We start from the raw sequence: 27,336 nt of genomic DNA on the forward strand, positions 1-27,336 counted from the left end.
TTTGTCAGGAGTCATCAAATGAGGAAAACATTTCTTGAGAAAATTATTACAAATAATAATAATAGTTCACAAACAATTAATTCTATAAAGTAGTAATTAAGAGGGCTGTAGAGTGGCACAGTTGGTAAAGTTGTTGCTTTGCAGCAAGAAGGTCCTTGGTTCGATTCCCGGCCCGGGGTCTTTCTGCATGGAGTTTGCATGTTCTCCCTGTGCATGGTGGGTTCTCTCTACATAGTATTTAAGAGGGGTAATCATGTCCTTTCATGCTGTGGAAAAATGTGATTCAACTGAGCTGAACAAGTTAATAATTTCCTAATACTCTCCAAAGCTTTAAGCCTTTGTACCACTCAGTCTTCTCTCTTCCTCTTTGTCTCCTATTAAAGATGGATCCACTAAATAGTTTGACCTTCACTGACTCACATGTTGTGCAGTGTCAGAAACTTTGTGCTAATTTCTAACAGAGCTGCTCCTGTGATTCTCCTTCCACCTGTAGCTTTTCAAATACGCACAAAGCAACCGATAAAGCTCAATCAGAAAAATTTAATTTAGATTTTTTTGTGCGTTAGCTGCAAATCTTCAAGGCCAAACCCATGAATGATTTTTATATATATAAAGCTTTTGATGTGGAGCCATATGGCCAGTTGCCTAGGGTTGAGTTGGAAAGGGGAGCACACAAGCATCAGGTAAAAAACATAAAATTAAATTAAACCTGAAAACCTCGCATTTGCACCTTGAACAAGTTTTCTATTGCTTTTATTCATGTACATTCAATTCAGAGCTGGTGTCTCCTGCTTCCTGTTGGAGAACGGGAGACGTTTACATGCTTTGTGTGGAAATCCATTGCAATTTATTCCACCTCAGAATATAGATGATTTCCTACATTTTAATGGTTGGGTCTCAGCTAAGGCCCCGTTCATGCAAGAACCACCACTGCCAACTAGTAAACTACAACGAATGCTGTACAAATTTAAATATTAAGCGAAGGGCTCAAAGAGAATGGTTTTGGTTAATACAAGCAGGAGAGACATAATTCTCATTGCTGCAGTTAATAGAAAAAAGGGAACTATGATGCAGCAGCAGAGGAGTAGCGCCTCCGAATTTTAGCCAAAACAAACTAATGCCACATACAGCTGAAGGCGCATCTGCCAAATATAACTGAGAACTGTTCAAAAATAGGTACCAAATCCACTGAAACGAGGGAAATGTCGAGGAGCTCGCTTCTTTTTGGATTCTGCCTCCTTCAGCCACAGTTTCTTCCTCTTGGTGTCCACATGTCCTACAAAACGGCAAAGAAGAAAACAGCATCAGTAAATATTACGATTGTTTAACCCTTGGATTCTTTTGGGGTTGATAACTCTTAAATTGCCCCATTACAAATAGTGTACAACAAAATTATTTACACCTACCAAAAGTTTCCAAATCATTGTTACAGCCACAAACTTTAACCAATTTTATTAGGATTTTATGTGCTAGAGTAACACAAAACAGAGAATATTTGTGAAGTAAAAAAAAAAAGATTATTGCGTCTTCAGGATGTTTCTTTTTTTACAAGTAAAAGATTGAAAGATGTGGTTAATTTATATTTAGCCCCCTTGAGTATTTTGTATAAAACATTTTCCTGCAATTACAGCAGCGAACCCTTAAGTGAATGCTTCTACCTGCTTTTCAGAAACTCAAACTTTTGCCCATTTTTTTTTAAATAGACTGAAAATGAGGAAATCTGTGAGGATCCATTTTCAAGTTTTAACAGATGTTCTTCTCTGCTGTTTTTCCAGAGTTGCAACAGCCTTTCTCTTCCCAATCAGCTGAGATGGACAGCCATAAATTGTTAGATTTGGAACATTGTTTCACATATATGTCTTTTTTTCAGCAACTTTATCCATAACCTGTTTGTTGTGACTCTTGGTGTTCATGATGCTGTTTGTTCATCAATGTTCTCTATGAGATCCACGTATAGCAAATGTATTTATACTGAGGTTAATTATGTTACTTTTGCATGCAATTTGTTACTCTACATTTTATTTTGGTGTATTGGAGGAAAAGTAGCTGAATACAAAGGTATGCCATGTTAATCCAGCTTTTTTAAACCATTTATCATATAGTTAAATTTTTTTAAAATCTTGCACACTGATATTTGTTAAAGTAGGATGAATATGTTTTCAAGCATTTTGCTGGTAATTAATAAAAAAAATTATTAATTTTGGAAACAGGAATGCAGATGTTTTAACTGAATGAAGCATTTTCTTGCATTTTAATCATATATTATGAGGGTCTGTCTTTAGTGCTAAAATTGAGAACATATAGCTATTAATTGGAATTATTCTCATTACCCAAAAAACTGAACTGTACCGCTCATCCAGATGGAGGTCTTTTTCCAGAAGATCCACATTTTGCAGAGCACATAAGAGTCATCAAAGCAACCACAGGTCATCCATAATGTTTTGCAGCATGTTGACATGGTTTTGTGAATGATTAATGAAGTGTTAGTAAGCTACACCACATTTGGCTTGTTAAATTTGTAATTTAGCATTTTGTTTTTGGACTCGTCAGACCTCGCTGTTGATTTTGCCCTCGTTTTCTCTGGGTTTCAGACAGGAATGCTAGTTAAAATCTCCCTGAGAGGACAGAGAGAGCGAATGAGAATCAGGCTCTTTGTATCTCAGCAGGAGCTATGCACGTTGAAATTAAAGGTTCCCTCCTCAGCTAACGAAGCTGCCGTGTGTAAAACACTCGGCGGCTGTGTGTAATTGCTCAGCTTTTGTGCCTGACTTCCTGACCCCGAGAAGGAAAACAGGGGGCCGACTCTGACCTCTGGTCGTTACGGCGACGTAAAACAGAGCTGGCTAATGAACATCTCTGTCCTCTGTGTTTACATCTGCCAATCAGACGTCGTCACTGTGCTTTGTGAGGCCATCAGGCACAAAAGCAGACAATTAGCCGTGCTCATTAGGAGTCTTTAAGGCAGAGCTCTGTGTGTTAGTAATTAATCAGGCCTGCAGTGGCAGCAGGGCGGACCTCTCGTTAGTCCCAGGCTCTGCGGGCCATTCTCCTCCTCTTCCTCAGAGGGGTTCTGGGCGGAGTTCCTCAGGTAGCGCTGGTGGAGGCCCAAACCGGGGAGCATGTTTTGTCTGCGGCTGCGAAACTCCTCCTCAAATGGGTCTTGGGGGGCGATATCTGTGGGTGTGAGCAGAGAGGGAATGAATCACACGTAAGCTTATCGCTCTCTGGTTGGATTGCCCGCGGTGTTCAACATAAAGTTGTTTTTTTTCCCTGTCCCTTTTGACATGAGATGTGTTTGTTGCAAAAGAGAAAAACATATTGCCTTCTGATGCCCTTGGCTGTTTGAATACAATCAGACACAGGAATAGAGATACAAACTTATATTACTGCAAGTTAGGCACGAGTCCGAAAAGGTATATTGATGTAAGCAAGAAGAAAAAAGCAGAGATGATTTAAACCAGGCACCCTTAAGGTAAACAGACCCCCCCCCCCCTTCAATAAAACTCCAGGCATATATTTCATTCATTTTTCATCCGCCTGACTTTGATTGTGATTAGTCATGTAAATAAAATGAGATTTGGTTATTCTTCTCTCTAGATAATTTACATTTATATTGAATTAGTGGCAGGCAGGGAATGGTGTGAGGTGGCTGAGGTTGGGGGTGGCAGTGGAGGGGTGATTATACTAGAAGATTACAGGCAGATCGGATCGCCATTGTGTTGTGTAATTAAGGCAGCGCTGAAGAGAAGAAAGGAAGCCAGATGCTCGCCTTCCTGGAACCGGTCCCATTAAGACTGCACCAACTTATAAAAGAAATATAACTAACATGAACACATAAGCAGTGGGATGTTTTTTTTCTTTTTTGTATATAAAACACGGCAGAGCCCAAAGCATGATTAAACCTCTGCTGTGTATATGGAGGGGTGTGAAAAGTGTTTGCTCTCTTTTCTACATGTTTGTTACACTTTTATATTTCAAAACATCAAACAACACAAGTAAACAGAAAATGCAGTTTTTGAAATGGTTTTTATAATAAAGAGAGAGAGAAAAAAATCCTAACTCACATGGCTTTGTGTGAAAAAGTGATTGCCCAGTAAACCTAATGACTGATTGGGCAGCAACAACTGCAATCAAGCACAGAGGTCTCTTTGAGAAGAATTAATCTTTATGTTCAATAAACCAGCTTGAGATGATCAAGCTGGTTTGTTCTGTGTATTGTTCTGTTGAAAGTAATAATTGTTGTGGCTGGATGGACATTGGCAGGAACAATTCTCAGATTATAGTGTGTAAATAATGCTCATCTGGTAGTGAAAGGTCCAAAGTATCCAAGAAAATATCTAGCACACCTTTATACTTCCATCACCAGCCTGAAATTTTGATACAAGCTACGTTTAACTCATGTTTGTTAACATTAATTCATATAATTGATGTTAACAAGTTGTTTTGTCCACACAGTGATTATTTGACTACTGTCTGTCTGACCTGTGGTTGAACATAAAAAGTGGATCATCAGTTCTTGGGAGAAAAAAAAAAAAAAAAAAACAGACCAGGATGGCTGGAACTGGCAGCAATGCTGCATTCAGTCATCAAAGTCTTCTTTTTTAAATTTGATCTTCAACATGTTGTCTTCAGCTCACCAAGATGCCTAAAATCATCGGCTTTCTACCAAGCCATTTGTGAACAAGCATCTTGAGGAAACATACAAAGTAAGCTGGCTTGTGAATGTATGAAATGTCTTTCAAATGGTTTTTGATTGTTTCAGGTAAAACCTTTTTCAGTTCCAGCAAAAGAATGTCATGATACCCAGGTTTTAACGAACACATTTCACCCAAGGTCATTCATCATGACCCAAATCTGATTTATTCCTCACAAAAGGACTTTGTTTTTTCTTACTTATTCTGAAACAATCCACGGAAAACGTATTTATCTTCTCACTGAAAAAGCTCACATTTTAAGGTCATTTATACTATTTTAGCCTCAAACCAGAGTGCCTTTTGTTTTCAGAGTTTACAAACCAGCTTATTAAACTGGACAACCAAGAGTCGACCCTACAAGGAGACAGCAGCTCTCAGTGGACCACCAGACAGCGGGAAAATTGGTGGCTTGGCTCTAAATTCCAACCCATATTTTGTTTCACGATCCCATCAGGTGAAGCTAGATAGCTGGATCAAGCCTAAACATTTGTGACTTTAAGGCCGCCTGCTTCATTCCACTCTCCGCTACTCCTGAGGATCAATATTTGCATCTATTAGGCATCCTGCTACCTCTGTAATAGGGCTTCTTCTGCTTCCAAGTTGCAAAATCCAGCAGCATTTAATTGAATAAAACAAAGACAATATCAAAGAGCTATAGTGATAATGAGGTTTTAGTTAATGTTCAAGTAAGTGGTCTATTACTTTCTGGATTAAAGACTTAATTTAAAAAGTTAACACCCTTCAGCAGTAAGATGTTTCAGTTGCAGCTATTGTGCTGAGAGGACCTGTCATTTGTCTCCAGGTTAAATAATGTGGCCAGTGGTAATGCAGGCATGAACACAGACACCAAGTTACATCTTAACACTAAATCTATATGAGAGAGACATTTACAGCGTTACACGCAGCAGACTGGAGGTTGAATCATGGACTTAGAGAGTCTGAAATAAATCACAGCTCCAAAGGAAGGCTAACCCTAGATGACAACTGCAGCCAGATTATATTCAACAGTCCACCATCGCTGGGTTCAGGATGTCTGGTGTCGTGCTGATGGGAACCCCACTGCTGAGCACTGACAGATAAAATCCTTGTTCAGACACGGCCGAGGAGAAGCAGGCGGCTTATCTTTTCCCATCGTTCATAAAATAGCCAGTGGCTGCAGGCTCTGGTGTCGTGCTAAGCTGTCAAGCAGACTGTGTTTCTGTGTGTTTGTGGGAGGAAAGGCTGTGGGGGTATAAGGTGAGGCGAGGTGAGGTGAGGATGGGGGCGGTGTAACAAATGAGACATGTGTGTCATACTGGAGCAGATGGATGACAAGGGAATAGCAAAAGCAGCAAGAGTTTTCTTGGTTACTGTTTTTCTATGCAGAGGAGAAAAAAGAAACTTTTTCTTTTGCTGAGGAGAAGAATAGCAATTTTTGTACCTAATTAACTGACATTGGCTCACTTTTTAAAAATATATTGTTTCTTCAGACTTGCTTTCGGTAGTAAATTGAGTTCAACTGAGCTCGGGGCTTTGTGATTTCTTTCCCTAAATGGTAGTTTTATCTGTTTTTTGTTTGGTTTCTTTTTGTATACAAATGATGACATCTAGTGGTCACAAGAGATACACTTTTAACCCACCTAATGTTTTCCGTTAAGCAAATAAATGTATTATGATTGTACATTTAAGTTGTATTGTTTATTTTATTTTTTCAATATCAGTAATATTTGTTGCAAGAAATATATTATCAACTATTATGTCCTCTTTTATGAATATTTGTGGATGTTTGTGTTCTGTTTACCAAGAACAATAATCTCTATCAAATATCAGATTTCCAAATTACAGTTTCTGCCTGTGACTCCAGAGAAAATAGCCTAATTGACCAGGTAGTTTGTCTCTTGTAAACCTCATAGCATTTGTTGTTAGTTTTGCCGCATCTCATCTGCAGGATCTATTTGCATCAATAAGTTTAACTGGAGGTCAAATAACGAAATAATTTTTTGCTGGTCCGAGAACTAAACTAAACAGATTTGAGAACTTTTGCACTTCAGTAGGATTTCTTTGCTTTCTCATTTATTACAGGAACATCTCAGTTAGAATATGTGTTACGAAGACGAAGTATAGAACTGCGCAAAAAATACTTCTAGTAACATATCATGCTTACTGCATCTCTACTTCACTTCAACAAAACAAGTCTCACTTTAACAAACTGTTAAAGTGAGACTTGTTGGGCATTTTCGTTTGCAAGAGGTTCGTATTTTATTCAGTGAAATAACTAGAGGTGGCTAAAGTAACCACAAATTGTACTTAAGTCAGAATAGCTATTCTGTTGAACTTATTTTGAAGTTCAAAATAATGTTAATAGTGCAGTGAAAATACATATCCTTCAGTATCTCGACATTTTCTATTTATATCTAATCCTATTAACATGCTAAACACACCAAAAATGGCAATACTGTTCAAATTAACAGTAAGGTTGAGAGATATGACCACCAGTATGACCGGAAGATGGCGCTATTGCGCAACAAATCCGACACCTACACCCTGAAGAGTTCTTCAATCTCTTACAATGATTGATTCTGGGGCTCTAAAATACAAGGTTAAAAAAACAAAACATTCAGCTTACACTTCACACTTAAAAACAATTATACTGACTGAAAAGAAGCGACACGGCCAACCCGAAGGTTTATAATTGAAAGCTTTTAGTCTAGCATTTAATCCATTGCTCATAAGAGAAATCTAAAGAGGTCAAACTGAAATAGATTCTGTTAGTCTAAGCACCAGTTCTGCCAGACACATTTGGAATCAGATATGTAAAAAGTTAGAAATTCAAGTGGAAGCTCTACAGCCTCAGTTTGACTCGTTGCAGGCCTCACCCCGATTTTATTGCATCCTTTCCTTGACACGTCTCAAAAACTGAAGTGGGCCCTGTTCAAATAAACTAGCCTTGAGCACATTCCTTTAGGAACACTCATGTTTTTCTGTGTGTTTCTCTGAGCAAGCTGTAAAACAAATGCAGTCTCCATGACTCTAGCTTTATGGTTTAATACAGGAAATCCCATGAGCAAAAGTGTCTTATCTCGTGTACGTCTTCATTTTACACTCCATAAAACATTGAAGAGCTTAAGCAGCAAATCAGCAACATTGGGGGTTTAGTCTAGTCTAGAAACAAATGAATTTTCATGGATAGTTGCATCATTTTGAAATTATTTTATACTAAAGCATTATTTGACAGATTATTTACCTAAGCTGTAATGTTTTATTAATTTAAATTAAATGTATGTAGCAGTCCTATTTGGATATGTTTTTTCTTTTGCAATCAGGTAGAGGAAAATGTAAAAATGAAGTAGATGAACTGAATTATGATTTGCTGTGTTGCAATCCAAGTTCCAGCTCATTCTCATCAGGCTTTAAATCAGGAACCTAGAAAAAACAGAAAGGACGGCGACAGGACACAAGGGGATGGATGGACATATACTGGACAAAAAGAAGGGATGGATGGTTTGATGAATAATTGACAAAATTATTCTTCAAAATTATTAGACAGGTAATGTGAGAATAAAGGAAAGGATAGGTGAAAGGTTAGCTGAATAATGGATAAAAACAAATTGGTTTGTTTTTGGATGAACAATGGTTGGATGAATGGGTGAGATACTGGAAACAAGTTGAAGGCTGAATAAAGAAATGGACAAAAAGGGATGGATCGGTAGCCAGATAAATGAATAATGGAAGGATGGATGGGAGGAATAGATAGATAACTGGACAAAGCAATGAACAGTAGACAAAAGAATAAATAAACCCATGGGCAGTTGGATGAATAATGCAGTGACAGACAGACATTGATGGATAAAGAGAGAAACAAAGAGACTGACAGAGATAAGATAGGAGAAAACATTTGAAAATCTTCCCACACTCATTAACATATAGACCTCAAAAATGCTTAAATCTTAATGTGGAATTCTGGTGGATATTTAGGGGAATTTAATTTCCTCCTTTAATGAGATCCCGGGATATTCAACAAACATTCAAAGGCTTCAGTTTTTATCTTTAGCAGCAAACACCGCCAAAACTTAAATGTCTCTGCATTTAATGGGTTCTATTGGTGAGTAAATGCTGTAACCAACATAACTTTTATAACCTTATGGACATGTGTGAATAGGAAGGGGACATTTTAAAAACCAGTTGACTTGTTCAATGGAAATATACCCATCAGGGAACAGAAAAAAAAAAAAAAGTTCCAAGATTGAAGATAGATGAAATTCCAGTGAAGACTCATCTAACAATGACAAGGGTTACTTGAGTGAAGACATACAGGCACCAAACCCTAATGTGAGTCACTAAGGCATTAGTAAGTTATATAATACACACAGTGAGCTGTGTGATGGGTGGTGAGTGAGTGTAGATCAGGAAGCAGCCGGTGTGGTTCCTTTTTAGTGCGGTTGCGATCAGGCGCATAAGCAGGTAAACTCACACATCCATGAGGAGAGATTATTCAAAGCCACTCAAGCCACAAGAAACACACAGACACCAAATGAGGGCAGTGGGGTTTCCATGACGTTTCACAAACCAAGCTTTATTGATTGAATCTGAGCTGCATGAAGAAAAAAGGTCCTCAGTGAGTCCCCTTTGGCTGGTGTTGCTGTTTAAATTCACAGTCTGAGCTGGCAAAGCAGTTAATGTGAAATCATAAAGGTAGCCTTCTTCTATCATGCAGAAAGAAACCAAACACACTTCCAAATAGAGCAAATGAGCAAAATATGCATGTTATAATTAATTTATTAATGAACACAAATTTTATTACACTCGCATGAACAATAGCCAACAGGTTAGCAAAGTGGAGTTTATGTTAAAGACATTAATGTGAGGTGGTTAAGCTTCTCATTCACTTGTTAAACTAATCAAATAAAAAGGAGCAAAAATGACATGCGCAAGTTAAACATACAGCATCTTTTTTCTGCCACAACACCTAAGACGATATACACCCTGAAAGAAGGAAAAGGAAAATATACAGCACACAGCCAACTTAGCGTTTATGGCAGAAAAGTACAATTGAATAAATTCAGAAAATAAAAACAACAAATCCCAGCAAGCTGGTCCCCCTAAATAATGGAATAAATACAAATATACAAATACTGAAAACATGTCCCTCTTCTCCCTGGCAACTAAGCTAACATGAGAAAATTCTTCTTTGGGAATGAGATGCAGGAGGAACAGAGAAAGAAGAGACTTTTTTTTTTTTTTTTTCTTCCAGATGAGACAATTGCATGTTGGTCAAATTTTGTGGTGAGATATTTACTTGTTATCCAGTCTTAGTAGCTGCTCCTTACCATTAACTGTAAGGGATTTTAACTGACCATCTTCCACCACTTCTACCCGCTCCTGGCCGTTCTCCACAATCCTGTTCACACACACACACAGAAAGACAGCAGCTTCTTCAGGAACCTGGGAGCAACAATTATTGAAAATAAAACATCTTCTAAAAATAGTCACACTTAATGATCCTTTTCAGATTTTGTTTGAGTTTCAAATAACAGCTGAAGCATGGTGCATTTATATTTAACCTCCCCGAGTCAAGACTTTGTAGCACCACTTTTCACAGCAGATACAACTGTTTTTTTGTATTTTTATACATTTAGTGACTGACTTTATCCACCATATTGGACTACATGGAACAGCTGTATCTGTAGTGAGATTAAATTAAAGTCAGACTGACTGCCTTTGCTAATGAGGTTATTTTTGCAGGCAGGTTATGGCACTGGATTTTATTTAGGGGTATCAGAGTAAAGGAACCTTGCCGCTTTTTAGACCTTCATTTGTTAATGAAAAATACTTTCTTTTTGAAATGATGATCACATTATTTGGGTCAATGAAATAAGACTCAAACTAAACGCTTACATTTCTTCTGTGTACATTACATCCCATCAAATTTGAACATACATCTAAACTTGTCTGATGGGATTATCTTCATATCAGCAAATGTAGCACATATGCAAGTTTATATTCTGCATAGTTTACATTTCTGTACAGTTTATGTCTAACTTTATATTTTATGGTTCATTTAATACTTTATACCTAAATTTTTGGCATCAAACTAAGAATGTCATTGCACAGGAAAACATGTCCTTACTGTTCATCTGTTTTGAATCTTAAAAATATAAAAGACTAGACTTAGAAAAGTTCAAAATATGAATGTATTCCAAGGCAGTGTAACGCGAGTTCAACGCTCATACCGCTTTGTGGTGATTTTCCTGCCATTGACAATCTTGGTAGAGGTTGACACAGATCTGAAGTTGCCCATCCCTCCTCCGTTGCCGCCGAACGAAGAGGAAGAAAAGGAAGTAAATCCTCCACCACCCATATCGCCAAAGGAGCTAAAACCTAATAATCGGTAACAAAACAATGTATTAATTTCAGTTAACAGACAATGTAGTTCTTTTTAATGCCATTATTTCAATAAAATATGAAGTAATCACAAAAATGTAAAGTATGTGCAGACCTGATTCAAACCCTGAGAAGCCAGGCCCAAACGCTGGGACGCCGCCGAAACCAAAGAGCGACCCACCCATCCGGCTCCTGTGCGCACCTCTTTGACGACTGCGGCCTCCAAAGAAGTCATCAAAGGGATCATCAGCTGCAAAAGCAAACAGAGTTTGGCATGGTGATGTATTTATTTCAAAATTCTTGCAATGTTTCACCATCAGATTTCCTTTTTGGTTCTTCAACGACTAAAGGTCTCACTTTCTCTATGACCGTTAAGAGTGGTTTAAATTTCTGTAGATTCTTAGAATTTTATAGCACATTTTATAAGTATTTTTCCAGTGGTCAAACGGATGGAAAGATGGATGGACAATAGGTTGAGTGGTGGATGGATAAATTGAGGAACTGATTGATAAACAGCTGGTTAGATAACGAACAGATTGAGGGAAATTTTGATTAATGGGGTAGATGTGGTTTTATGGATTGATAGATGGCTGGATGATGAATGGATGGATTTATATATTAAAAAAATTGATAGATGACCAGATGGCTGGAATAACGATCAGGGATAGATGGGTGGCCAATAAATTGATGACGGTATGAACACAACAATTGGAGAGATTAATGGATTTATAGATTAATAGATAAGAGTAGTGGATGAATAGATTGATGGAGGGCTATTATTTAATCAATACTTGGCAAAACATTACCAAATTTAACACTTTTCCAAGCCGAGTATCAATGTTGAATTATTTCGAGTATTTTGTTTGAAGAAAATGGTCCCAGCTTGAAAAAAAGAAAAAAAGGGGCGGGGGACTCTTGGTGACAGAGCGTTTATTAGTCATTTCTGGAACAACGTTATCCGTTAAAAACTGTCCAAGTGCTGCAAACTCATTTTTATCCAAAAGCCCCCAAGGAGCTTCCGCTAATTGTGTGCTGCCGATCTGGGTCACCCTGGCAGGATAAGGCTGGAATCACTGGCACTGAAAGAAGACTCCTCCTTCAACCTTGAATGTACCAAGGGTGCATTTAAAGGAGAAAGAATGATTTGCTTGTTCCCTCTGAGAGAAAAGCTTAAAATAAAAGTCTCCCGTGTTTCTGTTTACCAAGAAGTGGACCTCTGAGCGTACACGGGTGAGCTTTAGAAGGGAAGTTACGCATCAGGGAAAAATAAGGAAGAATGTTAGCTGTGAGGAATGTTGTTTAACACTTGAACTGTGATTCAGCTTTTGGAAACCTGAGTGAAGAGTGAGGCTGTACTAAAAAACTAAATAAATAAAGATTAAGGGCATCAACGCAGATGTGAACTCAGACCGTAAATTACACACTGAATAATGGTCTTAAAAAATGCTGTGGCATTACTCTAGCAAAAATTTGTGTAAGTCGAAAGTCCAACAGAGCTGTTGTCAAAATTTCTGCTCTGTAACCAGCGAGGAGGCCAGAGGAGAGTCAGCTGATCTCTCTCTCCTCCAGCATGATTCATCCCATGTTCATTTCAGGATAAGTGTCTGCTGCTCCTGGCAGACATCTTGATCGGATCGCAGTGCGAGTCTGTCTCTCAGGGGAACACTGCAGCCACTGCACTCCCTCCCTGCAAGCTGCTAGTCCCTCTGATGTGGCTGAGTGACAGATCTACAGGACCAGCTGCTGCTCGGCAAGACAGACTGCTGGACCATCAGGAGCGGAGGGACGGACGGGACTTAGAAACAAATCAGACATTCTCCGACTGAGCTCATTCTAAACATGCCAACTGAACTTCATGTACTGTAAAAATTGGCATGGAAAACAATGTCCACTTTTTTAAAAGACTTAAAGTTGCAGTATGTGACTTTTATTAAAAAAATATGAATGCGCATTTGTTGAAACCGTCACTATGTTGTGAAAGAATAAGAGATAATCTGAAGATAAGGATAAAAATCAAGCTCATCTGCCTTCTTACTGTGGTCCTATTGCCATCTGCATAAATACACCACTCTGGCAGAAACAACCAAGCAAAGCTACGCTACAACTAGTTTCCCACAACGGAGCCTGTCATAAATGCTCAAGCTAGTTAGCATAGCCACTGATGATGGAGGATAAACAGTTTTCCTGGAATGGTAAGTTGCTTCTCTGGCGTTGGTACGTTGAGCTAAGAAGTTTTAAGTTACTCTATGGAGTTCCATTAAGACTAACTCACTTGACACTCAAAAGCATTCCCACAGCATGGTGCTTCCTCTGCCACATTAGCTCATGAGGATGGTGTGGTTAGGCATTTATGCAGCAGTTGTTGCAGCACAGAACGTTTTGACTTTCATTTAAAATCCTCTGTTAATCCACTGCATTAACAGCACCATTTCTTGCAATCAAAATCACTGATTTTGTGCTGATATTTTAACAAGGAATTTTTTTTTAAACTGTTCTTCATTAAACTCGTTCCAAGAGTATCTTATTGCAAGGTGCACAAAATAATCCCCCCGCCCCCAGTTTGCAATAAAGTCACAACTATGCACTGGTGTGAAAAAAGAAAGAAATCTGTTGATTATGCGTGAACTTTCACCATCACTAAAAACCGGAGCGACTGGATAAGCGCTTCAACAATCCAACGCCACACCCTTTCCCCTTTGGCATCAGTGATTTGATTGACTATTGAAGTAAATCCTGTGTACTTGGCGTAATGCTGCGATTAGATATTGTTTGGATAAATGATTTAAAATATCACTTAGATGAGATATTAACATGGGTTCTTTGCTGTTTTCTTTAAGCTAGTTATTGGCTTGTTTTTAGGTCAAACTGGGAGTTTAGGCATTGCACGTATGTTTTTTACAGATAAGAAAGCTTTTACTTTCACAAAAAAGGAGTGTTTTTGTTTAGTTTGACCTTCGAGACCTTGAAGTTTATTGCTTCCCTTTTTGTTAAACCGTGTGAAATCCAATAAAAGTCACTTTTATGCTTGTTGTTTGTTGCTAGATTTATTTTCTATATTCCGTGTTACATCCTGTGCCTCCTGGACTTCCATTTTAAGGGTAGTAATTCATCGTTTGGTTTAATCTGACCAGAGCATCTCCACTCTGTATCCTGCAAACAGATGTTCTTATTGCTTTCTTTCAACAAAGGTCAGAATTAAGTATCGCCTAAGCTGAGAAAACACCCATAGGTGGATGGTACCAACTAGTTAGAAGACTTCAAGGCAATTGTTTGCACTCTATTTAAAAACAAAATAAGTAGTTGGATTACAGGATGTAGTACACATATTTTTGTGAAGTTTACTAAAGAAGTTCAAGAGGTATGAATACTTTTGCAAGGTAATGTATCACTCTGTTTACCAGTCAGACAAATGTGATAAAGGCTATTTAAAGTCAAAACAGAAACTAAATCTCACTCTTCCACTCGGCCATCTTGTTTTATGGTCACTGTTTACAAGTAAACAGCAACAGCTGAGCTCCACCGTCCCACCCTTTCCATATCAACACAACTGCAACTTCACTAAAAAGAGGAAAAATCTTGAATCAGTATATTCCATGTCCGTTCAGACAGAAGGTGAAGACACGCTTGCCGTTATTACATCTGCTTTTGTTTTAACATGGAAGCTATTTTTGAATGCATTCCAGTTGAGTGATGTAGATGGTCCAATCCATCCTCTGCCTGCGTCTGAACTCCTTATTTAGAGTTACACGAGGTGAAGTACAACATGCTTTCCAATCAATCTTCTGCTCAACCCAGACGCCCCTGAACAAGCGCTACGTGTGCTATAAAAACGATAAAACTTCTGATATTTTTGCCTTCTTACTATTATCAGGAGACATATTTTAACAAATAACACAGAAACCAACCAGAACCATTATTTACAGTCCCTTTGAGGTTACATAAGATCTGATACAGATGTCAACATGATGGAAATGCACTCCGATGCAACGGAAATATTTGTACAGAGAGGAATCAACAAGCAAACTTACAGTTCCTGTCGTAAAAAGAACCTTCGCCATCTCCAATGAGAAAAGGTCCATTACTTTTTAATGCAAGTTAAAGATTATGTTACAGGAAAGGTCAAAACAATTGCCAAATGGAGGAGGTTAAGTAATGAAAGCAAAGTCAGCAGTGAATCTACATGAGACTTCATTGGCAGAGGACATCTTTTTGGGAAGAGTGTTGAGTGGACAGCGGAGGGATTAACACCGGGACTTTTCTTCTACGTCTAAAGATGCACTAAACACCACAGGAAAAGCTGGGAAATGGCTGAGAGAGCAAGCGAATTAGGTAATAAAACATATTGCTCTCCATACAAAGAAAAAACTTTTTGGAGGGTTGATTTTTTTACCAAACACATTTTACAAGGTAATCATAGCTCCAAGGTGCAAGTAGACAGCCTCTTTTCAAACTTCTGAAACATGTTAGCGTTTCAGGATGTGTGTGTGCGGAGCAGAGTAGGGTGGCCTTACCAAACAAATCTGCAAACGGATCTCTCCCACCAAAGAATTCCCTGAAAACATCCTCTGGGTTACGGAATGTGAAGCCACTATGGCTGAAGTTATCGTAATGGTTTCCTGTAAAACATTATAGAAAGAGAAGAAAAAAAAAAAAAGATTTAACTGTATGACAATCTACACACGTCACTTCAAATACAACATGTCAGTACGTCAACAAGGAAATAAGATGGAAGAGATATGTCTCCTAAAAATCATCTTATTTCGTCATGACGGGTTAAATCTCATCAGTCAAGTCTAGAACACTGGAAGATCCTCAGCCTGTTTGAACGCTGTCTTACCTCCTCCATTGAGGCCATCTTTTCCATATCGGTCATAAAGACTCCTTTTGTTTTCTGGGAGAGAAAGAAAATTTATGTGAGAAAAGATAAACTGAAAATTTCAATATATGACCTGCAAGATTTAAATTTGCTTCAACATTTTTTTCCCCCCATTTTGGTTACCCGTCTTTTCTTTGTTAAAAAGGTTAATGTCATGTCCAACTACACAACAAGAAAAATATGAAACCTTTCATAGCAGTTCAAAAATAATTACAAAACAATCTCTCCTTTTGAGGTAAAATCATGATTATATTTTAAATTTTTCTACTTAAAATCATCTTCCATAAAGAAGATGATTTTCGGGTGCAATGAAAATCGAGGAACTGTTTCATCTGTTTGCTCAAATATTTTTAGCTTATATCAAATACTATTTAAATTAAATAAACAATAGTTAGGGATGTTCAATTTGTTCATTTCCCATTTGTTTGTGTAAATGTGAACTCCGCGGTAACACCAGGGTGTTGATGCCCTTTGGAAGAAGTGGTTATATGAATCAAACAAACTCCACAGTGGTTCGTTTGTGGCGTCCATGGGAGCCGACGTCAATCAGAAACTGAGTCAAATGCCTTCTCAAAGCCGGGTTTGCATTGCACTGTGGGACAGGGCAGTGTAAACAAATAAACAAAGGCAGTGTTAAACTAAAAAGATAATACACCATGTAAACTAACACATCTAGTCTGAAAACATACACAAAGAAATACTAATATTCTAATTAAATTCTCTGTTTTTGCTGTAGGCTGAAATACAGCATCTTCTTCCTGGATTTACATTTGGCTCCAACACATCGATCACATCTGACCAATATACAGACTGAATATTCTCACGTGGCTTTTGGAGACATTTCCTGGTCCACTTACAGTTTCCTTTCTGAAAAGAAACTGAACCACTGGAAACAGTTGCAAGTCAAACTGATCAACTGCGTTAGACTGAAGTAAAAAAATAAAAAATTTTGCTAATAGTGAAAGCTTTTTATTTTTTAACAATCAAAATCTGTAAATTAGAGGTTTATATAAAAACCATAGAGTCCATCAGCGTTATGTTGCCACTTCCAGACACGAGTGAGACATCCAGACACATTTTATTTATGAAACGGCTTAATAGGTTCCTGTATAAACCAAACAGAGCAGTCAAGACTGCCTGTGTAAAACTAAAAGTAAAAATCATAATAGGCTTTCTTGAGAAAAACAAAACAAAACAGATGCATTCCAGAAGTCCGACACTGTACAATGACAAAAAAAGTCACAGGAACTGCTGCTGCAGGCATCTTTCACCACTGTAACATTGATAACTGGATTCCCTCTGTTCCTCACAACCAACCAATAATAGAGTACCTCTTGAAAGTGCAACCAGTAATTAAAGGAACAATTTCACTGCTGGTTGCATTTTTCAAGAGAGGTGCTACTATGCTTTTGAAAAGTTAGCAGCCTCATAACAATTGTAGAGTTGCAATAGGTAGAATGTTATTTTGAAAGGGATTTATGGGTCTATTGTTTCCCTTTTTTACCCCTGCAGGGTGTTCATTTAGTCCTTGAGCTCTTCACTCCCTCTTCATTTTGAAGAACAAACTTTTTTTTTGGAAAGTCAAATAACTAAATACTTAACTGTATTCCCTACAAAACTGAAGAGGCTTTCAATAAAAACTTGTTAAAAAAAACTTGTAGTTCATTACTAAGCAACTTTAAAACAGATTTGAAAAAAAACATACCAAATCAATATTTTATAAACTGTTGTCCCTCAAACAAAACCACTTAACTTGAATAATAAGAAGTAGAAAAACACAGAGGGTAGAGTCAACATATCAGGGATAAAAACAGAACATTTGAAGTTAAAATAGACCCATCTTACCATCTGACAGGACTTCATAAGCCTCTGACAGCTCTTTGAACCGTCTCTCTGCCTCTTCCTTGTTGTCTGGGTTCTTATCAGGATGCCATTTCAATGCCAATTTTCTATAACTGTGAGGGAAAAAGACACATAGTTAAAACAAGCAGCATAGCATATAACACACAAATATGCCAAAAAAACCCCCACAAGTAATACAGAGGTGGAACAATCAGCTGTATCAGAGGTGGACAAATCAATCAGCCAGAGATGAGAATTGGCTACTTTTACATCACTCAGTTTATCCACTGAATGCCTCACAACCAAGAATTCCCACCTTTCTTGGTCTACAAACACATCAGCCACCAGCATTTACTCAACACACTTTTTGCATCATTTAATAATAAAAAAAAAAAGATACACATGCTACCTTCACTTTGATACATAGCGTAATTTAATATTGAATTTAAAACAGATACTTGTGTCATAAAACTTGAAACCAAAGCTCTTTGTTCTTTTACACATTGTCCTCAAAGAACAAATGAGGAGGTCAGACATTACAGAAGTCATAAGTCATAAGATTTTACTTCAAAGACAATGACACACATTTTTATGAGTATTGTATTATGACATCTATATCAAAAATCACAACACTGACAAATTTTAAAGAAAATTGGACAAGATGGTAGAATTTGTTAATTTTAAACAAGAATCCCTACTGCTGTTAAAATAACAGATTATTACAGTTACATTATGTGTAAGATTCATTTATCGCCAGATAAGTTTATATCAGCATTTATCTAAAACCAATTGCTTGTTTGACAAGTAGTTTTTTGCTCTTTTTTGCCTCATTTCATTTGAACAAACTTCTTTATACATATTAGCCATTCCAAACAATTAATTAATTTTGAGACAAGTTGGAATCTCTTGCTCTTTAATGAAAAAGGCTATTCACGAGTAAGAAAACATCTAGGATATTTGCCAGTGATTCCAGGAGTGGATGTACAAGCAGGTTCGCTCAGAGGTCAGACAGAACAATGCTCCAATTACGTACACACACACATACTCAGAAAAAAACAACAAATGCAGCTTAACTTGTACATGCCTCTATCAGGAAGCTAAAAGTCCATGACAGTATAGTTGGATGAAGACTAAATATGTATAACTTGTTCAGTCTTGTAGGGATTCTTCCCCATCTAAAGAACACATTACAGTGCAGGCACACAACGTCTAGATTAAAGTGTACAAGGTTGTCTTGATGTGCAGTTTTGGCTTTCACCCTAGTCGATGCTTTACTTTATGGTGGTACATCTGATAATGAATGCATCTCCGTTCCAGGACAGTGTAAAAAGGAAAAAAAAAAAAAAACAAGCTTCCACCACTAAAATAAACTTCTATGCGTTCTGACCTCAATGAGCTACAGGAATGTTGGAAACATAAGGAGGCCAAAATTCCTCCACAACACTGCTAAGATCACACAGACCACCAAACCTTTTAAATTATGACCTGTACAGAGTTCAAACGGTCCTTCCGTCTTATTTACTGCTGCTCATTTCAGACTGTACTTAAATAATTATACAACCCTTTAAGAACCAGATGATTTTGTTTGTCACGTGTGGAAAATACATTCCTCTGTGGAGAAATGCATGTTCACGTCGGGGGCTTGTATGGAGGCAGTGACCATGATGACGCCAAACCCAAATGGACAGAGACGGCTCACCTCCCCTCCCGAGCTGATTTAACAAAGACAGACTGAACTGTATTGACCAGCAGAGTGGGCCTTGCAGAACGGCTTACGCTGCATCAGCTGTTTGTTTCTAAGCCCAGCAGCAGCAGAAACACAGAGGCTGCCGATAAGACAAGGGACTTAAAAAACGAACGGGGGTTCATACTATTCAGGGGATTCACTCCCTTTGGTGAACAGGTTTTGTTGCTCACATCTGTGTTGTAATCTGTCTTATTATCTTGCTGTCAAACGCCTGTATGAGTGGTCAGAGGCCAGACCAGGTCAAACAAAGCAGACTGCTTGATAATTGTGCAACATCCAAATCAGTGGGTTCACAAGGGGAAAAAAAAGCAGCATGTGCAAACTTTATCAGTGCAATCTACATTCCACTGAAGTCAGTTGCCCTCAAATACATCATTTGGCAAGGATGAAGCAGCTGCTTATCTTATTGATAAAAAAAATAAAAAATGTTTAATCAAATTTTTGTTAGAAATGGCATTTTCAAAATGAAGACTTAATATTCCTGGCAATCCAATAAGTTAGTTTTCTTTTAACTGACCCCCAATCATGTCAATTCAAACCTGATTAAAATCTGAGGGACCAAATCCTGAACCTCAACAAGAGTGGTGGAGTCATTCTGATGTGGATTCCTTATTTTTTAAACAATATCCAAACAATGTCACAATTTTAAGTTTTCAAAATATCATGCAAGCTGCGGACTATGATTTAATCAACTCTTCTTCAATAAACTCCAAGACAAATCCAAGATAGTCTGTGGTATAGGCTGGACCTGAATTTGTGAGGTATATAAACTATAGAAACTGATGTTCAACATGGTAAAGACACTAAAGACACCAGTACCCAGGTAAGTCTTATTTTCTCTCTCTCAATAAACAGCAGACATTGCTCCATAACAGACAGGAGCAGCTTTTGTTTTCCCTAACTTTGCGTAGAAACATTCAATTACTAACAGGGATTTCTTCCCTCAATAACAACTTCCACACCAAAGAGTGTGATCGGAAGCACTACCCAATAAAACACAGATATGCAATTATTAAGAAAAAGATCAAGAATTTATCAAGAAAAAGTCCCATTGCGATAATTTCTCTGTTTAGCGAATAAGCAGTTCTTCCAGAATGTTAATAAAATGTCAGTGCCAAATCAGAGATTTTGTGTCAAAGGGTAGTGTAAAACGTATCGACTCCAGAGATATCTATACCAGTTCTAAGTGGTAAAACTTTCTGCAAATTAGTGCTGGCTGATCACATCAGTGATCAATTTTCCCCAGACAACATTTTCCACAGCCAAAGGTTTTACTTTCACCGATTAATTTTCTGCTTTAGAAGAAATACTCTTGTTTTTGTCCTTTCCAACTATGGTGAGATAATCGCTGTGATTAAGATTAAAAGTGATTATTACAAAAAGCATTTACAATTTCTTTTAGGTCTTTTGTTTTAGGCAACTGTCTGGTTGTGACTGCTGTTACAACCCCACAAACAAAAACACTGCTTAAAACAAAAAAATAAATAAAGGCTTACATTTTGTCAAACTTTTCACAGTAAAGATAAATTTCCATCCTTATTACTAGCAGATGACTAGGTTTCTATTTCTTTCCTTAACATTGTTATGATTCCTCAACTCTACAGACGCCTTTTCCTTATCGAAGCATCTGTTCACATAAAACCAGGGAGGAAAAACAGGTAGTTTGAACTGTATTGGTCACTAAATGACTCAAAACTCCTCATCTTTCCTTTGTACCAGGCTGCATTATTTCCTTATTACATACCATAAGAAGCTGACAAATTGTAACATCTGCAGAAAGCAAAAAATAAATAACACAAAGCTGCAAACACTCAAGCACTTACGCTTTTTTGATGTCCTCCTGTGATGCATTCCTTTGGACTCCCAATATCTGGTAGTACTCCACCATGGCTCTGTCTGTTTTTGTGCTGATTTACTTCAGGCTCTTCTGACTGGCCTCTGTGGGAAGAAGTATACTTTGTTAGGAACTAAGACATTAAATCAAGCTCAACAAAAAGCAAAAGAGCAAGGTCATGCGTGACCTGCAGGACTTCTGCACTCCAGATCATAGAGAAGAAACATATTTTAAAGGGTGGAAAAACCCAACGCTGTTCCTCTGTTCTGAACCAATGATGCTGGAAAGATGACAGCTTAGCTACTAATGCAAGCCAAGCAAAATGACACCACTGAAAACATCATTCAAGCCTGAAGCTATAAGAGATTATGAAAAATGTTTTCCTTTAATTTTTGAAGTTCGCTGCACAGCCATAAAACAAGGAGTTATGAAACGCCTTAAAAAAAAACACACAAGCCAAAACAAGTCTGATACAAATCAAGAGACTATAAAATTGAGAGTTTTCACTCAGCGTGAACCAGCATATAAATCTGTTTCCCTTTGCAAATCTACATTTAAGCTTCCAAATACAAAACTAGGACATATTTAACTTTATGCGACTGCTACAGTTTACATGACAAAGTACTTTCAAGTTCAGTAAAACCTTAACCCAGAAAAAAAAAAGCCTACTAAGTGTGTTTTCCACAGATGTGAGAACCACACACTTAATAGGCAAACCCCAAAACTTTTGATTATGAAAGATGTCCTCTGAGAAATCTTCAAAAGATAAACAACCCAGAGAGTCGGACATGAGCGCACGGTGTTCTGTTTGTTTGCTATATATAACCTGTGGCCTTTGCCGTTAGATTGTGTTTGGGTTATTTGTGGGGAGCTGGGGGCCGTTTGGCACGTGTTGGTGCCAAACACCGACTCCAGCTAGGAAAACAGTCCAGGCACTGAGCTCTGCGTTCTGACGGCTGCAGAGGGGTGTACATTCAGACTGAGCTCTTGCCTTTTGTCAGGTAAACTTACCATCTACTGATAAAACATTAATCAGTCAACACTGATCACCTTCACGTCCTAATATAGACCATCTAAATTTAGAGACATGACCCAGAAAGTGATTCTTTTCCTGTAAGACAGACTTGTCCCTTTATATGCATCTTTTCCCCAGAGAATGTAGCCATTACAGATCCATTACATATGTATAATATGTCCATTATACATGTGCTGTATAATGGAAAATAGTGACTCCAAGCTAGCTTATTGTTCTGCACATTGCATACGTTTGCACACTTGGTGATATAAGCTTTGGGTAGCATTACACTCAGATGAACTCCAGCCAAAGTCCTTCAAATTATTCAGATTGCAGAAGTTTTCAACTATAAATATATATATTTTTATATTTCATTTAATAAATACTAGGCATTGCAGACCAAGAAAATTAGATTACTCATGTTAATTTGTTTAGTTATGCTTTGTAAGAATGAACTAAACAGATTTGATCATGATGACAGTAAGCCTGATAATATAGAAAAAAAAAAACATTTTATGCAGCCTGATTCCTTTCAGTCAGATGTAAAGCATATCCATCAACAGTGACTTTTTTTTTTTCAGAATTTTCTTTTTGTTTCATCAGAGTCCCAACAATATCTACTTAGTTTTCTAATCAAGACCTATATCTGTGAGCAAGGCTGGGAAAACTGGGTTAGAATCCATGAATACTAGACTGATCTAATCTGGAAATTCCTAAACCAACCAAGTATTTTTCATTGTGAAGAGTTTTGTAACGCTTTTATTGTCTAGTGTGCTGTCTCAGCTTTCACTTTTTTAGATAAAAATGAAAAGGAAAAAAGCGTTAAAAAAACCAGGAATGGTGGGACAGGGGTTGATGCAGGAACATAAGAAATAAACACAGAAACACCAACGATCAGGTACTTGAATGCTGTGACAGATGGAAGAAATAAAAATTAACAAAGTTCCTGTCATTATGGAAGTACGCAAGTATTTAATGTTTGTGAGTTTTTTGGTGGGTTTTTTTTATGTGGAAAAAAAAACAAACAAGATTCTTTGTTTTGTACATAATGTTTCACATCTGAAACACTTTGTAAAAGCATTTAATGTTAACATTCTGCTGAAGCACAGCCTTTAGTTATATTGAACAACTTTAAATGTGAACCACTAACTATTGATTTGTTCAGTTGTTGTACAAACTTTCTGGGTTAATAAATATGGTTAGAATGGAAAAAAGGGAGAATTCAGATAATAAAACTTTTAAAATGGCAGGCTTGTTGAGCAGCAAGAGATTAAAACAACATCTGCTCAAGACTTTGTTCAGCTGAGTCATGCTGGTGTGCCACGAGTTTCCCCTTTGAGGGGTGACATTATGTAACAAGTTACATTAAAACTCTTAAAATAAGATTTGAGTCAGTATTTCAACTTTGCCTTTAAACGACAACAATGCAAACGCCAAAGAATTATTAAAATTATTTTGCAACATTCTGATTTGTTAGTTCACTGTTATTTTGTTTCAGTCGATGCGTTTCTAAACTCTAGAAGCACAAATGTTAAATAATCCAGACTTTGTTACAAACTCAATCCTCTGAAAACACTGAATGTGTTAAGTTAGTTACATAAGTTAATATTCCTCCCACTTAAGCCATCTCTATGCAACTCTTCATATGTTTTTTTTGTTTTTTTTAAAGTAATCTGGTTAGTCCTGAAATGCAACATGGGACTAGGAGATATCCAAGTCTATATTAAAACTGCCTATCACTGTAATTAAGTCTTTCCCAATATATATTTATTTTAATAGATTCTCAAAAACTAAATGTATTATATCCATAACATTGTTTTCTTGATAGAAATGACTGCTCAGGTCTATAAAACACCAATAAAAATATACATCATTGGTCATAGATGAGACTCAACCCTTTGTGTCCCTATCAGCCATTTACAGGCCAACATTATCATCAAAACATCTACATAAACACCCAAGTTAATCATCTGCAATTTTTAAATTTAATAATAAGTTTCCAAGATTTCAACCCGAACTCCTAATGTTTTTCCGACAACGTGACTACCCTCATACACAACAAGAAGAGGAGGTTTGTCTGTGCTTGGAAACATCCAGAACACCACAGTAAATGTGACATTAACTAGGCATGAGCCCCGCACAAAACGACAGGGAACAGGGAAGATCCAACACAAACCACAGCTGACAGAGAAGAAAACCAGGTGACTGCAAAGAACACCATAATAAAATCCACGCCCTTCCACCTGAAATGATTCAGGCAACAACAGCTTGAGAAAACAGGAGAGAGAAACTCTTTTGGGCTGGATTTTGCCGTCAACTTTCCCTGTTTAACTGTGGCGTGAGGGTATTGTCCATGTAGATGAAATTATTAATATCATCAAGACACTTAATTTGACAAAAAACCACGAGGCACAAAATAAAAAAGTTTCAGGCCTTGAGGAAATAAGTCATGCAACAACACGCAATATTCAGAAAAGAGTTTTACTGTCTGTGATAACAAGGAAATGACACACTAAAATATTATCAAAGTCATTAAACTGGGACTCGTGAACACTGTATTTCAACTGGAGTCTTCATAAGCAATTTTCTATTCAAATAAAAATAGATCTGAAGAAAAGGTTAAGTGAGCAGCTGTACAATTAAACAATTAAAAAAAAGAATAGGTAAAGGTTTTCAACATATTTGTGTATTTAAATTTGTCTATAATCTATTAATGAAAGAATAACTTGCTAAAAACACAAGAAAATAAATTTGCCATAATGTGTTCCAAGAACCCTACTTTATAAGGCCTGGTTCAAAATTACTTTTAAACAAATTGCTGTAAATGCCATAACATTCCTGCCTCACCCACCTTCTTCGCCTGTTGGTGGTGGCCAGAAGGGCTGATGACGCAAAATGGCAGCCTCATTTCTTTAGACTGTCCCAGGGCAGTTGTGGCTACAATCAAGTAGCTTGCCCTCATCAGCATGTGAATGTGCCCTTTGAGATCTCAATTTGATATGCCAATGGAATGACAAATAAAACTGATTATTATTAATGCACATCTCCTTGACAATTTCAACTTTCCAGTTGGGTCAAACAAGGTTTCACAGGAAAGTTATTTTTTTTCCCTTTCCAGTTATACCAGTTACTAAGAGAAGCACTCTTTAAATGTTTTTCACATGGAAACATTTTCAGGCCTGCATTAATACCTGACAAATAAAATCCTACTGATATAAGAAATGACTATTTTAAAGCAGAAGAAACAAATTATAAGAATTAATTTCAATCTATGGAATTTTTAGAGGAGAAATATTGCTCATTTTTTATTCACATCAGGCAAATTCAAAAAGTTAAAAAAGGTAACAATCCCAAACATCCTTTTGAGGATTTGTAAACATTCATCATGTGACAATTCATTTTTACCCTCATGTTCCTATTGGGGTTAACTCTTTAGGGGCTTTCCTCGGTAGGTAAACATGAATAATACACTTATTTGGATCAGCATTGATACAAGAAAAAACAATGCAAGAAATAGTTCAAAACCAATGCCCCAAATGTGAAGGATTGGTATGAAATATTTTTATTATGGAAGGAACAGGAAAACCAGAATAAACAGTTATACTATTGAAAATACTAGATTAATAAAAATAGATTGGCAGATTTAATGCTAAATTCAAAGTTGATGAATCACTATCATTTGTTGAAACGTAATTATTCCCCCAGGGACTCTGTCCCCAATAGCAACTATCCTTGTTTACCTATAGTAATTTTAATCACTAAATGTTAAATGGAAAACTACTAAATATGTTCAGGTTTTCTTAAAATTAGCACAAACAGGCCAATCACACGTCTAAAATAGCGTGTTAGCATATAAAATGCGGTCGATCAGATAGAAATTTCTAGAAAGTCTCTCAGCTTGTAACGCACTTTGCGGCAGAAACTATTAGCGACACACCGATTAAAAGTAAACAACTTTACGCAAAAAATAAACTACCTCAAAAAGTAAAGTCATGGTAATTTTAACATTAGACTGTGGACCTTGTCTTGCTAACAATAGCTTTACCCCAAGATTTTAGGACATTATGAGCCAAAACATGAACTTAAGGTTCTCGTAACCTGCGCAATAAACACTACTTATAAACACAGTTAAAACAGTTGCTGATAGTTACTAGCTAACTGTAGAACAGCTAATGTTATTTAGTTAACAGTCGTGGCTAGTAATAGCAATTAGCTTGATTTGCTAAACCGTAAAAGACCCCCCGCTACGATTTCGAAAACCGCTTGTACGGGTGCAGGCGTAAAGTGAAATCGGACATAAAAAGGTGTTCATAACTATAGTATATTATCAACGAGAGGACAGAGGACAACACAGCATCACAATACGACTCTATGCGGCACGGCAGGTTTTAACCGAATTTATAGAGGCCGATCCCAGCCTTAAGGCGTTTAATGTTCCGTAAAAAATTAAACAACGGATTTATTACAATACATACCTCTGAAACAAAGACGTTCACTTTAATGCCCCCTCTTACTTATTGCTGTTCAGACGATCTTTTTCCTGAGAACAGAAAATGTAGCTGCAGTCGGCGGCAGCTGGTTAAGAATGATGGTGGAGGTTTTTTGGCCTTGCCCACTAGCTGCGACTGCTGCTTTCAGGTGCTGTCGGAAATCCAACAATCGGCCTTTTTACGGGTATCCTTTAAAAGCTGTACTTTTGCAGCAGTAAAAATATTCATATATCTCAAATCACAAATCTAGAAACAGATACAATTTACAATAAACCCTAATATAAATAGCTTACATGAAAGAAGTTATACGACTATTCTAATACAATTTTGATTATGTTGCATTTAATTTCCAATGTTGAGTTCGATTATTGTCTTACCATCGATGAGAATTCATTAGGTTTGTACAACAACAAAAATACAAAGCATAATTTTATTCAGCAATCTATATTTACGAGGAATATCTAAAGGTAGCACGTCT

The 27,336-nt window shown here is 37.2% G+C and overlaps 1 protein-coding gene across 3 annotated transcripts; it reads right to left on the reverse strand.

The window, feature by feature from the left end:
- Positions 1-669: 669 nt before the first annotated feature.
- On the reverse strand, positions 670-27,021 carry dnajb6b (DnaJ heat shock protein family (Hsp40) member B6b). Of its 3 annotated transcripts, none has more exons than XM_044104343.1 (10): positions 26,844-27,020; positions 21,343-21,457; positions 17,776-17,885; positions 15,892-15,945; positions 15,566-15,670; positions 11,170-11,304; positions 10,904-11,051; positions 10,001-10,071; positions 3,016-3,174; positions 670-1,276 (listed from the first exon to the last, which is right to left on the reverse strand). In XM_044104343.1, the coding sequence occupies exons 2-10, from the start codon at positions 21,405-21,407 to the stop codon at positions 1,167-1,169; spliced, it is 957 nt and encodes a 318-aa protein (XP_043960278.1). In that variant the 5' UTR covers positions 21,408-21,457; positions 26,844-27,020; the 3' UTR covers positions 670-1,166. The 3 variants fall into 3 exon arrangements, with proteins under 3 accessions (XP_043960278.1, XP_043960280.1, XP_043960281.1); XM_044104345.1 differs by lacking the exon at positions 26,844-27,020 and adding an exon at positions 22,079-22,183; XM_044104346.1 differs by lacking the exons at positions 670-1,276; positions 3,016-3,174 and having other exon boundaries at positions 9,432-10,071; positions 26,844-27,021.
- Between the last annotated feature and the right edge of the window lie 315 nt (positions 27,022-27,336).

The sequence above is a fragment of the Gambusia affinis genome, linkage group LG21 (assembly GCF_019740435.1).
Source record: "Gambusia affinis linkage group LG21, SWU_Gaff_1.0, whole genome shotgun sequence".
NCBI lineage: Eukaryota > Metazoa > Chordata > Actinopteri > Cyprinodontiformes > Poeciliidae > Gambusia > Gambusia affinis.